The 15,510-nt window shown below is 35.4% G+C and overlaps 1 protein-coding gene across 33 annotated transcripts in view; it reads right to left on the minus strand.

Annotated features, from left to right (window-relative positions):
* LOC128163246 (arf-GAP with GTPase, ANK repeat and PH domain-containing protein 1-like) overlaps positions 1 to 15,510 on the minus strand; it is a 43,732-nt gene that overhangs the window by 8,552 nt on the left and 19,670 nt on the right. For 4 of the 33 annotated variants that reach the window (XM_052826852.1, XM_052826791.1, XM_052826858.1 and 1 more), the window contains exons 6-17: positions 13,303 to 13,437; positions 9,820 to 10,049; positions 8,767 to 8,850; positions 7,856 to 7,945; positions 7,504 to 7,521; positions 6,979 to 7,071; positions 6,030 to 6,071; positions 4,196 to 4,303; positions 3,032 to 3,118; positions 1,949 to 2,032; positions 1,710 to 1,811; positions 767 to 929 (exon numbers count right to left, since the gene is read on the minus strand). In XM_052826852.1, the coding sequence (XP_052682812.1) occupies positions 767 to 929; positions 1,710 to 1,811; positions 1,949 to 2,032; positions 3,032 to 3,118; positions 4,196 to 4,303; positions 6,030 to 6,071; positions 6,979 to 7,071; positions 7,504 to 7,521; positions 7,856 to 7,945; positions 8,767 to 8,850; positions 9,820 to 10,049; positions 13,303 to 13,437 (1,236 nt within the window). Of the gene's footprint in view, positions 1 to 766; positions 930 to 1,709; positions 1,812 to 1,948; positions 2,033 to 3,031; positions 3,119 to 4,195; positions 4,304 to 6,029; positions 6,072 to 6,978; positions 7,072 to 7,503; positions 7,522 to 7,855; positions 7,946 to 8,766; positions 8,851 to 9,819; positions 10,050 to 13,302; positions 13,438 to 14,879; positions 15,194 to 15,510 lie in introns of those variants that run through there. The other 29 variants (XM_052826882.1, XM_052826806.1, XM_052827020.1 and 26 more) reach the window with 28 other exon arrangements.

The following is a 15,510-nucleotide window of genomic DNA, read 5'->3' on the forward strand; positions in this document are numbered from 1 at the left end:
AAAGCTAGTATGTTTATCTCACTAAATACAAATGCCATCTGCAATGCAGTGCTAGGTACATGCAGTACTAAGAGAATCATTTTATACATTTCTATAAAAAAAAAAAAAAAATCCCTACCTACCTACCCTAAATTTTTTTAGACGTTACCAGAAACACACAAATTTTTTTTTTTGGCCTAATGAAATAAAATCATTTGTAAATAAAACATTTGATGGAAATAAAACTAACTATCTGGTATGGTCCCCAAATATATTGCACATGCATATCACACTGTACATCAGATTATCTGGCCCCTTTGTTTTAAACTTAAGGTTAAAAAGATAAACCATTAAATCAAGTAACATTCTTCAAATACTGAACAGAATCAGCTTTTTTTTTTTAAACTGATGTACAGCGTATTATTTTGAATGTCATTCACTTAATATCACTTCCATAATCACACTATTACAATCTAATGTTCCTAATAATGAAAACATAATTGATTTGCTATGAAAAGGACACACCATCAATATTTTACTCCTGAAGTTTTACCGACACTGAACTACATTAACAACATATATTCCTAGCACCACTACTTCTCTCCTTAGAAATTAGATTCTTAACATTCCTCCAAATACATCAAACATTGTGCAGCGGCAGCAAGCTTAGCATGCTACCATGGTGACAACACCATGTGACCACAGCCTCGTTTTGAGCCAAGCTTCCTGTGACTCCCTGAAGCACCTAACACTAGGACATTAGACAGGTCCATGCAGGAACACTCACCACTCAGGGAGAAGCTAGTTTTACTTTCACCTTTAGCGTCTTGGTTGGGGTGCTGAGCGGGGTAGTTAGGGACCGTTTTGGTTGTCCGCGGTCGGAGCCCGGGAATTTTGACTGTCGTGTGGATGAGGTTGATTTCCTTTGCATGAACATCATCCATATAATCCTACAACAGAATCCATTCAGACTCATTAGCACACTGTTTCTAGTAAATAGAATAACATCTTTTCTGTAACAGACACAATTTAATTTATGTCTTTGTGAAAAACTTAACAAAATTACAATACAATACTGTAAACGTGGTTATATTGACGAGTTCAAATTTTGACGATTTTTTAGTAAGAGACAATTGGCGAGTTTAAATTTTGACGAATTTTTGAATAAGAGTAACAGTTATCTATCTTTGATTTCTTATAAGGCCAAGGTTAGAGTTATCTTTCTTGCGAACTCTTTTACAAGCGTTGGTATTAATAAAATTTAACTTTGATTGAAAAAAAGTCCGTACAGATTTGATGGAATAAAATTGTTCTTTGTATTTTGTTTTTATTCACAAAACGATATTGCCTGAGGTAATAAAGTAGGTCAAACACGGCATGATAATTACGCACGCAAAGTTATTAGAGAATGTTGTGACGATTGAGTGATAATTGCATTTAAAACATGCTTGTTTAGATTTAATGGGTTTTTTCAATGCTAATTACGTGTTTTTATAGCTATGTACATAAATGAATAATTAACTTTGATCTAGTCCTAACGGGATAATGCCGATAAAACATTCTGGTATTAATACGCTATATGATTATATGATGTGAAGTTTGGCGAGTGGAAATTTTGACGAGAAAATAAAAATCGCCAACATAGTCAAAATTAACACATCGTCAAAATTTCCACGTTTACAGTAACCAAACCTGACTTTAATGATACAAGTCAATCTCTGCACACTTACATGTAGACTTGGATGATAAGTCAATCTTCCATCATCCAGGAGGGTAACATACTTCTTCTTCCATTCTTTATTCAGACCATGACTTTTCTTATAAAGGTATCCCTAAAACAAACAGTCATTGTGGTCAATATCCACTGCTCATTCAGTCCAGTACTGGTAATGAAACAGAATTCCTCTAAATGAAATCTCTTCATGATATACGGTTTAGATGTAAGGGCTGACAGCTGATGTATTTGTACCTGTTTGATTGGAATTACTCGCCCGCTGCCTAATTTCTCCGCCTCTACAGATGCCCCTTTTTTCTCCTCCTCTTTGTTTTTAGGCTGTAAGAAATCCAATAACCTTGACCTTAGCTCATTATAAGTTTCTAAAATCAGAGCAAATCTCATTGTTCTTAATGTATTAACACTTCTTTAGTTCATTTGGTCTAAATACTTTATTTCTTAATTTCCGGCAATAGGGAACATTTTTTTTTACCCTTAGACAAGGCGATAGCTATTTTAAAAGAACCCAAAAGACTACAGAGTTTTTCTATAAACTGAATGGAACATTCAATAAAATTTAAAGAAAAAGCCTTAAGAAAATAAAACATTAAATAAAGAATAAAATTTGACCAACATACAGTGATGCAAGATGGTCATCATCTAGGAATTCTTCAAAGAAATCTTAACAACATCCATGCACGTACGAATGATGCAAGCCTTAATTGATGTGGGGTTAACTTAATCAAAGTGTTATCACTGTTATGTACTGTAAATGAAAAGCTTAATTCTTATGTATATGTCAGTTTCACTCCATGAAATACTTCTTCCTCCACAGATATGCCATTACCTACATTATTGTTTTTGTTAACTGAATGCTACAGAGTTAGTGATTTCAGTCAATGGTAGCGTACATTTACTACAGGATGTTGTTACTGTGGTCTGGAATATCAGAGTGTTTGGTTCAGTTTCCTGTCACATGATCACACTTTACACAACTCCACCTACATGCAGTTAGTAGTACGAAGGAGTTATTCTCCTTTACACAAATGTTTCTGTCCTGTTTTACAATCTTGACAACTATGTGTTCATAATTTTTAATTTTGTTTTCTGGCTTTAAAAGAAATTGCAAATAAATACAACACAAACCATAAAATTACTGAGTAACTTATTAAATTTGCAAATTATACAAAAAAAAAAAAATTGAATTACTTTCTTAAAAAAAATTGAAAAAATAACTTTTTAAAATATCTTTCTGTGTGAGTGCACTGCATAATGAAAACTGCAACACTCGTTTAGAACAAGTTTTGTTACCATTATAAAAAGAGAATAAAGTCTTACATTAAACAGGTTAGACCTGCGTCGATTTTTTCGACTCTGAGTGGGTGTGCTGCTGGGGGTTGGTAGATCTTTGCTATCGGATTTTTCCTGCAAGCACGGATTCGGTTAGAGTTGTCAGTATTACTACTCACTACATAGGAGAGCTAGCTACTAAATGCAAGGCAGAATAACAAAACTCCCATCTACACACCCTGTCTTAGCACTATAACAGGAGTGAAATAACACATTGCACCACTAGTCAGTTTATCATTTGATCTATAATAAAGATTTTCTTGTCCTCATCATATTGAACTCTCTCTTCTTCTAAAGAGTACATGTACTTTTGAACTCAGTTAAGTAAACAAATTTCTTTTCACTTTCACCTGCCTGGTAAATATTTTTTTTCTGAAGCAATCATTCAAAATAGCATTCCTTCTGATCTTCGTTTCTAAGTATACTTTCAATAGCTTAATGGTGCACCATGTCCAAACATACAGACTTAAAAATGGCTGAACTATCGCTAGCTATAAATGTGTGAAATACAACTGGGAGTATGAATACATGCAACTAAAAACATAAGGTGAATGATATTTGAATAAACTAAAAATAAACAACATGCATCATTTATTTTCTGAAAGATGAAAATTCATGAGAAATCAATTGCTGAGACGTGCCGAGTGTGGATCTAAGTCCTTGTGATATAGTCTGTGTAGACACACACCAGTGCTGCCACCTTCACCAGGAACAATAACTCTGATACAACAGACACTTAAGTACATCTTTACCATATAAAATACATCAAAGTTTAAATATGAATACGTTAGAGGGGTGAGGGTATAAATGGAGATTGTAAGATGTCAAAAGCTCAAATGCTCAACTAACCTAAAAACCTTGGAAAAAAAATCAAAAATTATCATAGAAAGGCAGCAAAAACTACATGAAGATTAAATTTCATCTGAGTCATCGCATATTTATCTACTACTACACAGAGAAAATGGTCACATCAAAAATGCAAAATTTGAAATGAAATTCAATGATTAAAATAAAAAAAATGTCTTCGAAACAAAGATGAAATATACAGAAATAATTCTACCCGGTAATTTAAAAAATATAAAACATGCAGCGGTGACACCTGGTAGCAATGAACAAAACTAATGGGGAATAACTCTGTATGAGTTGACTTACAAGCACGAGACTGGAACGCCCTTTGTTGGAAACTCGCGAAGCCGTCGGAGTTACGGGGGAAGTGTTCTCATGTATTTCTAATTCCATCAGATATTTATCCATTTTATCCTACGAAACAAGCCAGACAGGAAAAGAGATAACAAAAGAATGCAAATCTACCAAAATGGATCCAAATTACTTCATACAAACAACATTTAATAACCTTGTTTAGAATTTAATCACTGAAAATTGGATCCATCTTACAAAATAATTACATATGCACCATAAAATGCATCCCTTTAGATCTAACATTACTTGTACAGAAAAACAAAAATTATATCAAATGCTTTAATCAGTACAAAAAAAGTTAACCAATGCAGACAAAAGAAAATATGCAGAACATATGCATGCTTTCATAACTGTACAAAAATAAATTCCACCAAAAACAAAATTTCTGAGCTTCAAATGCAGACTGGAATCAGATATTTGTTTAGACAATAGGTTACAGATAATATTTGTATATATCAATATAAGATACACTAGTATGTTGATATATTCATGATATATGTGTGATATACAATACCTCCTAATATCAACAGTTAATACCTTTGAAGTTTTTAGGAACCCATGCATGCTTGTGGGTCATTAAATTAATTGAATTGTTATAAATTTGTTAATCATTTGGGCAAATAAAGCATGTTACCTTGCCCCAATGCATGGCCACTGAGAATAGTGACCAGTTATACTTAATTTGACCCTGGAGTTGGTGAGTGATGGCCTTAAAACTTTTTTAGTCAATTAAATTACCAAGCTTGATTACTTCCTGTTTTAAACTTCTAAGCTAAAAAAAACTTTTAATAAAAACACCATTCAAACAATAATAACAGTGATCTCCCTTTTTGCATGTACAGGTATGTGAAGGTAAGAGAGTCAGCATGTGACCTTTGGCATGTCCTGACCTATCACAAGTCAGTGGTCTGACCTTAATATTAGTGATGTGTTGGAGTCTTGAATTGTACATTACATTAGATAGGGTATTGTCCTGTCATTTACATATACCATGCATAATTGAATTCAAGTTTTCTTACATGATTTACGTAAAATTATCCCAATTGCAAGCAGGTGTTCTTTGTTTAATGAAGAGAGAATAACAAAGCATAATCCCCAAGTAGTTGCCCTTTCTGTATAATATAGAAAGAGTGACTTGCATAATTCCAAGCAGGTGCCCTTTCTGTGTAAAGAGAAGGACCCAACAAGATCTGAAATAGGTGCTCTTTTTGGGCTCAGAAAATGACCTGTATATAGTAGAGAAAATAACCTAATATAATCCCAAGCAGGTGACTTTTCTGTATAATGTAGAGATAATGACCCAAATTGAATTTAATCCTAAGCAGGTGACCTTTCTGTATAAAGTAGAGAAAATAACCCAATATAATCCCAAGCAGGTGACCCTTCTGTACAATGTAGAGAAAAATGACCCAATATAATCCCAAGCAGGTGCCCTTTCTGTATAACGTAGAGAAAAATGACCCAATATAATCCCAAGCAGCTACCCTTTCTGTATAATGTAGAGAGAAATGACCCAATATAATCCCAAGCAGGTGACCTTTCTGTATAATGAAGAGAAAAATGACCCAATATAATCCCAAGCAGGTGACCTTTCTGTATAATGAAGAGAAAAATGACCCAATATAATCCCAAGCAGGTGACCTTTTTGTATAATGTAGATAAAAATGACCCAATATAATCCCAAGCAGGTGCCCTTTTTGTACAATGTAGAGAAAATGACCTAATATAATCCCAAGCAGGTGACCTCAAAAAATAACTCAGGAGGTAAGCAGGTGTCCTCACATACCTTGATAAAGGAATACGATCCCAATCCCAAATCACTGTCAGGCTGGTAGCAGCAATATTATTAGATAAAATCATTAGTTAACAAAGCTTAGTCTTTTTTCTGCCTTTCACTATCAGTATTGTTTTCATCTTACAATCTCCATTTACTGTATGTTGGTTTTTATTGACAAGAGTTTAAACAACACATGTACAAAAGGGCTTCTTACTGAAGCCTCGAAGGGTTAATTAATTTCACTGATTAAGACTTTGTAGATTAGGAATCTGGTAGATTATTTCATTAGGAGGAGGTGTATAAGTCAGCTAGATAGATAAATAATCAAATCTTCTAGTCTCTACAAAGGAGAATACACATTAATGTCAGAATATATACAGCATCCATTCCTCTCCATCTCAAGCACCCACAATAAATGTACTGTACCAAACAAGGAATCTTTTTGATTGAGATTTCCACAATTTCCCATTGATCATTTAGGGTATTTCCTTGCAACTTTTACTGGGCCAAAATAAAATTATTGTTTGTTTGGAATTACCTCCCGTCTCATTGAAATACCAGTCACTGATAAATTTTTATTAGCATTTTATTACATGGAGATTTTTATTATATACCGATATCTTGTTAGTTAGACCTAATTTGAAAAAAAAAATTCCCTCCCTCCCTCCTGGGTCTTGAAACCTCCAGGTGGCAATTCCATACAAACATTTTAAGGAAGGCCCCATTTAAAAGATGATTTGTTTCATAGATAAAACTTTGAAAAGCATATTGATAAATGATATTGTCAATAAAATTAACCATTATATGTAAAGAGCATTTTTCAAAGAACATTCATACTATTTTTCAGGTCTTTCAATAACTTGGTACTTGTAATTAGATGAGAAGAATGGTTGCTATGGTAACATTATTATATATCCGTTTATGATTCCGCTGCCATTAGTATGGTCCCCACACTTACAGTCTTAAAGCTGGATTTTAAAAACTTGGAATTTTTCCGATGGAGTATAGGGGTGGTGACCGATGTATTGGAATGCCGGCTATCAGTGGCACCCTGGAGAAAAACAAAACAAGGCCATGCATGCAAAAAACCAGGAAAACAAAATGGTAAACGTTCAAACTCAAATAACAAAATTCATACCAATAAATTAAAAAAAAGGTCATGCAAAGACTACAATGCCTCATGGCACCATCTTTTGGCAAATCATTACTAAAAAGCTGCTGCTTTCATCAACAGAAAGAAGGAGCAATAATTAGACAAGAAAGGAATTATTTTTAAGTAAAAAGTGACTTATTAATCTGAAAGCAGAAACTTGTTCAGTATAAATGGCACAATGCATCACAATGCTGACGAACTACAACACAGCCACACCGGAGGTGATGAAGCTAAACGTCAAAAGCTGAATACGACACAAAGTCGCAGAATGCTTTCCGATTACTTTAGAAATGTGTTAACTAATATGAGCTGCATTGCATCAATATTTACTTGTAAAAGGCTTAATGACTGAAAAAAAATAATTTAACCAAACTGAAATATAATGTACACTTACTACATAAATATAAGCAATTTAGGAAATCAAACTTTCCAATCCAAATAATAAATATTATTGCTATGAATAAAAATCAAATAATTTTTGCAGCATTTGTTCAAGTGCAGAAATTATATTAAGAATATATGTGAAATTGAAATAAAAAATATAAACGAAATTTTTTTCTCTATGATCTAAGTCATCATCCAATGAAGTGAGGAGTGTGAATGCTGTTAAACACTAAGATGACTAAGATGAGCCCTACTCCACGTAAACAGCACAGAAATCTAGCAGCCAGGAGAGACTTACACTGAAGGAGTTAGACTTCTGTATGACCGAGGATTTCTTGTTTTTACGGGCCGACAATGGCGTGGAGGTGGCTAGGTCTACCCTATCCCCCTAAAAATAGAACCACAACACAGATCGCATGCATTAGTCAGGTCCAAAGGAAGCCCACAAGCTGCAGCTACATCGCCTAATCTATAGTACAACCTACTCTCTGTTTCATTGGATTTTCTTTAAAATTACCAAGCAAAACTTGACAATTCTTAATTTTGCAAAATAATTTGCCATTTTAAATTTTTGAAGTTTACTGAATAGGTGTAAAATCCCTTTATTTATCATATGTATCCTGAAATAATCAGCATAACTAATAACTTTAATGTGCATGCTTTTAGCGTACAGCAGAAATATTAGAATTGAAACTATTGGTATTTGTTGTATTTAGCAATTTGTAGACAAGCTGTTTAATACGCTTTTAATTAGAAACTGAACAGAAGGACAATGAATTGCTGGCCTTGGTTTGTATGCAAGCAAAACAAAGCCTGGTTCTATTCTATGGTCTCTCTACGCTATTTCATGCTCAGCTCAAGACTTTCTACTGATAAAGCTCTCAGCAACATTGGCTTCCTAAATTAAAATTCCTACACGGCAATGATCATGAAAGGTGGGACTTTAATTCACCAAATAAAAAAATAGCTATAAAATAAACTAAAAATTCTTTGGTTACAGATATCACTGATAGTTATATACTCAAGCATTAGAAAAATATCACAACATTTATTATAGTAAAAACATCTGATAAAATAAAAATCATGCTTATACTACACTGTATAAAATAAAATTATAGAAGAAAGAAATCTTGTGAATATCTTGATTACATGTAAACCACACTGGATTACAAATTGTATAGAAGAGTTCCACACAAGGGAGATAATTACCTGTTCTGCTTCCTGTTTCTCTTTCTTCTTGTCAGTCTTCTCCTGTCTGCTATCTTTTGAAACCTCCTTGACATTGGGCTGTACCTATAATATCAAACTTAATATTGATTTCAATTCAATCCAACAATTCCTCAATGTTGCAGTGGTTTGAATTTCTTGATCACTTATGACACCTTGTGAAATGTCCTCTTTATCATATCCATCAGACTTTTTCTTCTTATCTTGCATATCATGACCTGCACTTTATCAATACTTGCATATAATTTGTCATATAATCTATGTACCAGTACTCATATACACAGATAATGCAACAAATTATGTTTCAAGCCCTGTCATCGTGGTGGCTTTATTTGCATTTTTAATGCTGCTTTAATTATAAGTTGCTTACACTATGTTACAGTATATACAGTTTATTGCCAATATAAATATTTTTGTTAAAATACATGTAGTTGCATTACCCTATGAGCCACTTTGAGTGTGCTGCTGAGTCACTGGTTGCTTTACCTAAGCCACATTATCTAGTGTGTTAATGAGTACAGTGAGAACACTGGTTGCTTTACCCGAGCCACATTGAGTGTGTTGCTGAATACATTGTTGCTTAACCTGAGCCACCCGAACCATATTGAGTGTGTTGCTGAATACATTGTTGCTTAACCAGAGCCATATTGAGTGTGTTGCTGAATGCAATGTTGCTTAACCTGAGCCACATTGAGTGTGTTGCTGTGTACATGGAGTTGTGTTACCTGAGCCACATTGAATGTGTTGCTGTGTACACTGAGTTGTGTTACCTGGACCACATTGAGTGTGTTGCTGTGTACACTGTGTTACCTGAGCCATATTGAGTGTGTTGCGGTGTACACTGAGTTGCGTTACCTGAGCCACATTGAATGTGTTGCTGTGTTCACTGAGTTGTGTTACCTGAGCCACATTGAGTGTGTTGCTGTGTACACTGAGTTGTGTTACCTGAGCCATATTGAGTGTGTTGCGGTGTACACTGAGTTGCGTTACCTGAGCCACATTGAGTGTGTTGCGGTGTACACCGAGTTGCGTTACCTGAGCCACATTCTGGGTACTGCCGCTGGGTGTGCTTCCTGTTGTGACCAGCGTCCCGGAGCTGGAGGTGGACTGACTACTCGTACTATGGGTGTCAAACGGTTTGTTGGCCATGGGCTGGCTGATGTAGTATGCCCTGTGGGCATGGATCGGGGTGCTGGGGACCGGGGGCATACAGGGAATGGTGGAGGGGAGGGAGGGGTAGCGCACTTGGACAATCTTCTGACATGCTGGAAAACAGACATACATGTATAAATACATACATTGTAAAAAAGGTACATACATGTACATAAATACACAAGCTTTTGGAATTACTGCATGTACAATGCAGACTATTGGTACATTATTTAGACTTATCTACCATTTTTATTGACAAATCAAATAAACTGGGTAAAGGCAAAACCTATAAAAACCCTCTCCCAAGATCCAGGATTACTCAATAATAATATGGGATTTTTTCTGATTTATGTTCACATGAAGAGCAACAAATTTAAATCTGTCAGCAAATGTGCTTGATTAGATAGTTTTATCATTTGACAAGGTGAATGGTGATAGTTTATAGTATTGAGATTGATAGGATCTTTAGATAAAGAAATAAGAGTATAAAAAAATACATGTCATATTTGAGAACGAAATCCCTTGATTTTGATATCTAATCATTTTACAGTGGAGCCTCAGATATCCGGACGCTTCACTTTCCGGTTGATTTTTATTGGGAACGGAATTTTTTTCCACAATAATTTGTCTCGTTTATCCAGAATTCCGCGTTCCGTATCCGGACGGTCAAATTTTACCACATAATACAGTTTTCCTTTAAATTTTACCTCATTTAACCGGACGGTCACATTTTAGTGTTCAGGGGCACAGAAGTTTTTTATGCGCAAGTGCAAATTGGTGTAAAAACATCTGACACTGGTTATTGGTTTTAAACAATGCCTTCTTCCGGTAATCGGGGTCACCTGTGTCACGCTATGTACTCGCCCGAGGATATTACGATAACCATGAATGCGACATGTTTAAATGTCGCCATTTAACTTATGAACTGTTATTGTTTGATTAGAATGTCATGAAAATTTGTAAATTTGTGTTTAAAAAAGTCATCTATTGATTGAATTAAAATTCTATTAATCGTAGTGTGATTAGATCGTTCGTACGCCTATTCATTTTAAAACGTAATTGAAATGAAATATTTGATAATTTGAGTTCTGTTTACGATAGTTATTAAGACCGCTTGGGATGTTCAGGGTATCGACATTAATTTTATAGCGTGTGTTCAATTAACAGTGTAATAATAATTTATGCCAAACATGGCGTGGATGAGTGTTCACGCTACTTGTAAATATCGCTTGGGTGCAATTAACTCTATAGAAAGATGGATACGTAAAATTAGCTTGGGTAAGTTCTGTCAATGAAAAAATAGCTTGGACTATTATCAATAAGGGAATATATACAGATTTTCGTCCATTTTCAATCATCAAATGTTGAGCAGGTTCAAACATGTCAACACCACCGACCAAGAGAGCGAGAGTTGCGATCACCGCTAGCTTATCACAATTCAAATATCCGGACGCTTCACCTATCCGGACGATTTGGCCTGGGGACAAAAGTGTCCGGATAAGTGAGGCTCCACTGTATATTCCGAACTTCTAATGATGTATGGCACTGCCTTAATTGGCCTACTATAGATACGTCAGAACACAAAAAAGAAATTCTTTCAAACTCCAACACAAATTCTTTTGAACTGTTAATGTCTCCATTTCATTCCTGTTTAAGAATTTTTTATATTTGAAATTTGAATTTATCACAGAAAAATAGAGGCTGACAAAAGCATACAGATATCAACAGTTTGGATGCACTGACTACCGCCGCTTATTGTCGGAGTATGAAATGTACGCTAAAAGAAACTTATGAAAAACATTGCTGATACAGATAAATCGCACAGAAAAGTTACATCATTGCACTATCTGGGTCTATTTACCATCCAATGGAGTTCAAATGATTTTAGAGGTAAAAAATTAGCTACGATATGATCAGCAGCTCACTGATAAGGCTGGAAAAACTCCCTGATCCCAGTGAATCATCAGCGCTCCAAAACACTGCTCTCCCACACAAAGCGGCAGACCAAGGTATTAAAAAACCTCCCCAGATATAAAACAAACTGTACAGCAGTCATAATTACTAGGGAAATGGAAGCTCCATGTTCAAGCCATTGGCCGATTTAATGCCTGCATGTGTGAGGGCCAGGGTTCCTAGCTAATTATTTTTTTTGATTGAAGCCATATAGAACAATTAACAAATGACTCTGTTCTAGCGATGAGATTCTTTGTACTTTATTCCAATAAATGATTTTATGTTCCTTAAATTGCAATAATGTCTGCGTAAGTATTAACATAACATTATTCAAATGAATTTTATTGAACCTTTTCAAGAGGCTAAATGTATGAAAAAATAGGCTAAAAATCTGGAATGTGTCAAGAATGTACTGACAGATCTTTTGTAGAACATTATCAAACTAGCAATTCATCTGCTATAGATATGTGAATTCAATCTGATTCCTGTGTGATTTGTTTTCCATTAGTTTTTTCTGTCGAAGTCTCTCTCGGTGAGCACTGCTATACAAACAGGAACACATGTGACACAGCAGGATGTCCAATCAGAGGGGCTCTTATATTTCTGTTTGGTTAAGTGCACACTTGGTCCTGTCTTTGTTGTTGGAAACAGCTGACATCCTGTGACCTGACAGAGTCTTCAGGACAAAGCCGTCTTATCTCAGACAGAGATGTTTTACAGAGTTTGAATTGCTTCAAAAACTAATATCCTTAATTGGCCCACTAAGAACCTAACGGAAGGACAAGTTTCAACATTTCCTGGCTTTGCTGAAGATAACACATACAGAGGCGGGCATAAAACAGTATCTATATCCCAGTTTATGCATCAATATCACTTTCAAATGTTGTTAAACTACAATATCTACAACTTATTAAATACCAGGTGGATTCTAATCGAAAAATTTCAAGCTTACAATCAAGTTTTACAAGGCTGGGATTTGGCCAATCTGACAAGAACAAAACTTTCATACAGTTAACCACAAAATTATCAGGAAACATTTTACAGTCCTGAGCCAACCATGCACTGAATGTGAATTTTTTCAGGAAACATTTTTTGCTTACAAGTTTAAGTAATGAAGTGTTTGCACAAATAATTTTTGAAATAAAAAAAGACATTCTTCAAAATTTTATCACTGTTCCCAAATAAGATATCATGATACAAATACGAATCATTGCAAATTCATCTACCAGTAATTAGAATTATTATATGATCACAGAGTTAAAAGGTAACAATTGTTACTAAATTTATCAAAGCTCTATCTAGCAAAATTTGTTTCATAATGGGAAATGGTGAAGTTTTAACTATATTCTCAAAACCTTGTGTCTTGACAGTGTAATCAGTTTGGAACGGTTGGGGTATACATCAGAAACATACCATCTTGGAACACCCGTTCTACGTTGAGTCCGTACGTCGCGCAGGTCTCGTAGTAAGAGCAACGCTTCAGGTCTGTCGCACACTTCCTGGCCCGAGTGTCATCAATCACTCGCGGATTGCTCTCACTGATAGAATCTGCAAAAATAATAAAACAAAACTGCATAAAGGTACCTTTATTTTTTTTTTTTCAAACTTCTCCCTAAATTTGGTCTCTTTTTTTGTAAAGTGGAGCTTTATTTTCATTTTCATCCCAGTCAGAACACAGTCAACTGTTCTTGCATGGTTGATTGGTTCGATTTGTAAATCACCACACTTTGGTGATATATAAATACTGTGGGGTCTTTTGAGACCCTTCATGAAAGGGATAAGATTTAGTGTCTGGTTCTATGCAGGTGAGAATAGGAGGTTGGAACATCAACAAATTAACGATCAGATCTTCCTTTCATTTTCAGATATGATTTGTTAACTTATATCTATCATTTAATAAAAAAATCATCCATGCATTTTAGTTTTGTAATTTGAATATTTTGCTATGTCTTCATACAGAGCTCTTCTTCTGAAGGAGGTTAATATAGTCTATAAATGGCTACTACCATCCAGCCCTCTTAATAGTGAGTGTCTTGATGAACTTCCCGCTGGACAAACACAAAGGAAGATGTATATAATGACAGGTATCAATCAAGATGTGTACACAGTGAGTAATACAGAGGAGCCAGCGGTCTGAGAACCGTTCAGAACTGACCAATGTGGAGTAAGCGTGTGTCTACGAGGGACAAGAAAGCTATTAGGATATTACGTGTCTCAATTATCACTGAACAAGTCTGAATAATACAACAGGCTAAATGAGAATAAAAACACATCTGTTCTAGTTCCAGAAACACCGTATCTCCCCGGCTCAGAATCTGTTCAATGATACCTCTATACAACACAGACCTGGTGAGAAAATACAGTTCACAAAGAAATCTGTGTTTTAGATAGGCAGAAATCATTAAATCACAGACAGTGTTAACAGATGGCTTCTCCTCGGAGTCTGGCATCACGTAAAATGTATCATCCCCTCCATCCGTCCTAACTCAGGCACGAGGCCGGAACCCGAGGCCCACAATTACAGATATATTTCAGTGAAACATTGCAGCATATGGCAGAATTATATATTATAGCAAGTGAGAAACTGAGGGCTAACAGAACAATTCACATATACACCTAATACAAAGATGCCTAGAACATAAGTTAAGAATATACACAATGCTGATCATCAATTTATCATCAGCACTTGACAGGATGCATCATCTGGTAGCACCTGTGTCTTTTATCAAATATGATTTTTTTTTTATCCTTCAATTCTAAATACAGCAAATATAAATTTAACAAAATATCTTGGTCATTCCTATGTTCTTCACAATTTCCATGAAAAAAAGGAACTAACAATGCTGATAACCTCTATCAAAATTGGGTAATCTTTTTTTTTTTTTTTTACAATACTCATGATACTTAAAAACCAAAAATGGGTATATATTTTAAAAGTACCATGAGGTGGTCACTAGGCAGCCTCGTTTCTGGTAAATTAGCAGACTTACCTGTGAAAGTGGTGGTGGTTTGTTCAAACACCTGCCTAACCGAGGTGAACTCGGACGAGTACTCGTAGTAGTGGAAGCTTCTGTGCATTGTGACAGTCTCACACAATATACCTGGCTATCAGTACACTGATCAATACACATCACAACCAATACCCCACCAATACACAGTCAGGCTAATACACAGATCTACCAACACACAACTGACAGACAACCAGTGAGTCGTCTCATTGAGCTCAAATCACAACAAACTGCTGCTTCCCTACCAACAACACGGTAGACAGAGTCGGATTAGCCAGCTTCTGCTGCCTCCAGTGTGTCCCCCAGATAAATAAAGCTCAGCAACAGCTTCTCAGAAACTCTAGAGTCATTAATTTGAATATTTGGGTGAGATAAGAGGGATAAGGGGACTGTGCAGTAGCTGTGATCGGCCCTGCTTGACTGACTCAGGGGTGACCTCCTTTATCCACCAGCCTGAGAGCCTTCAAAGATTGAGTTTCTAAATCTGTCCTAATGGGAGATAATTAACTCATAATGGGATTCCTTTAATGATCAAAGGATCATACACCTTACTGTTCATGAAATTATAATGATGTTACAGAGGTTCCCGAGTAAATTTTGAAACGTAAAGAGA

Source organism: Crassostrea angulata, chromosome 1, assembly GCF_025612915.1.
Source record: "Crassostrea angulata isolate pt1a10 chromosome 1, ASM2561291v2, whole genome shotgun sequence".
NCBI lineage: Eukaryota > Metazoa > Mollusca > Bivalvia > Ostreida > Ostreidae > Magallana > Magallana angulata.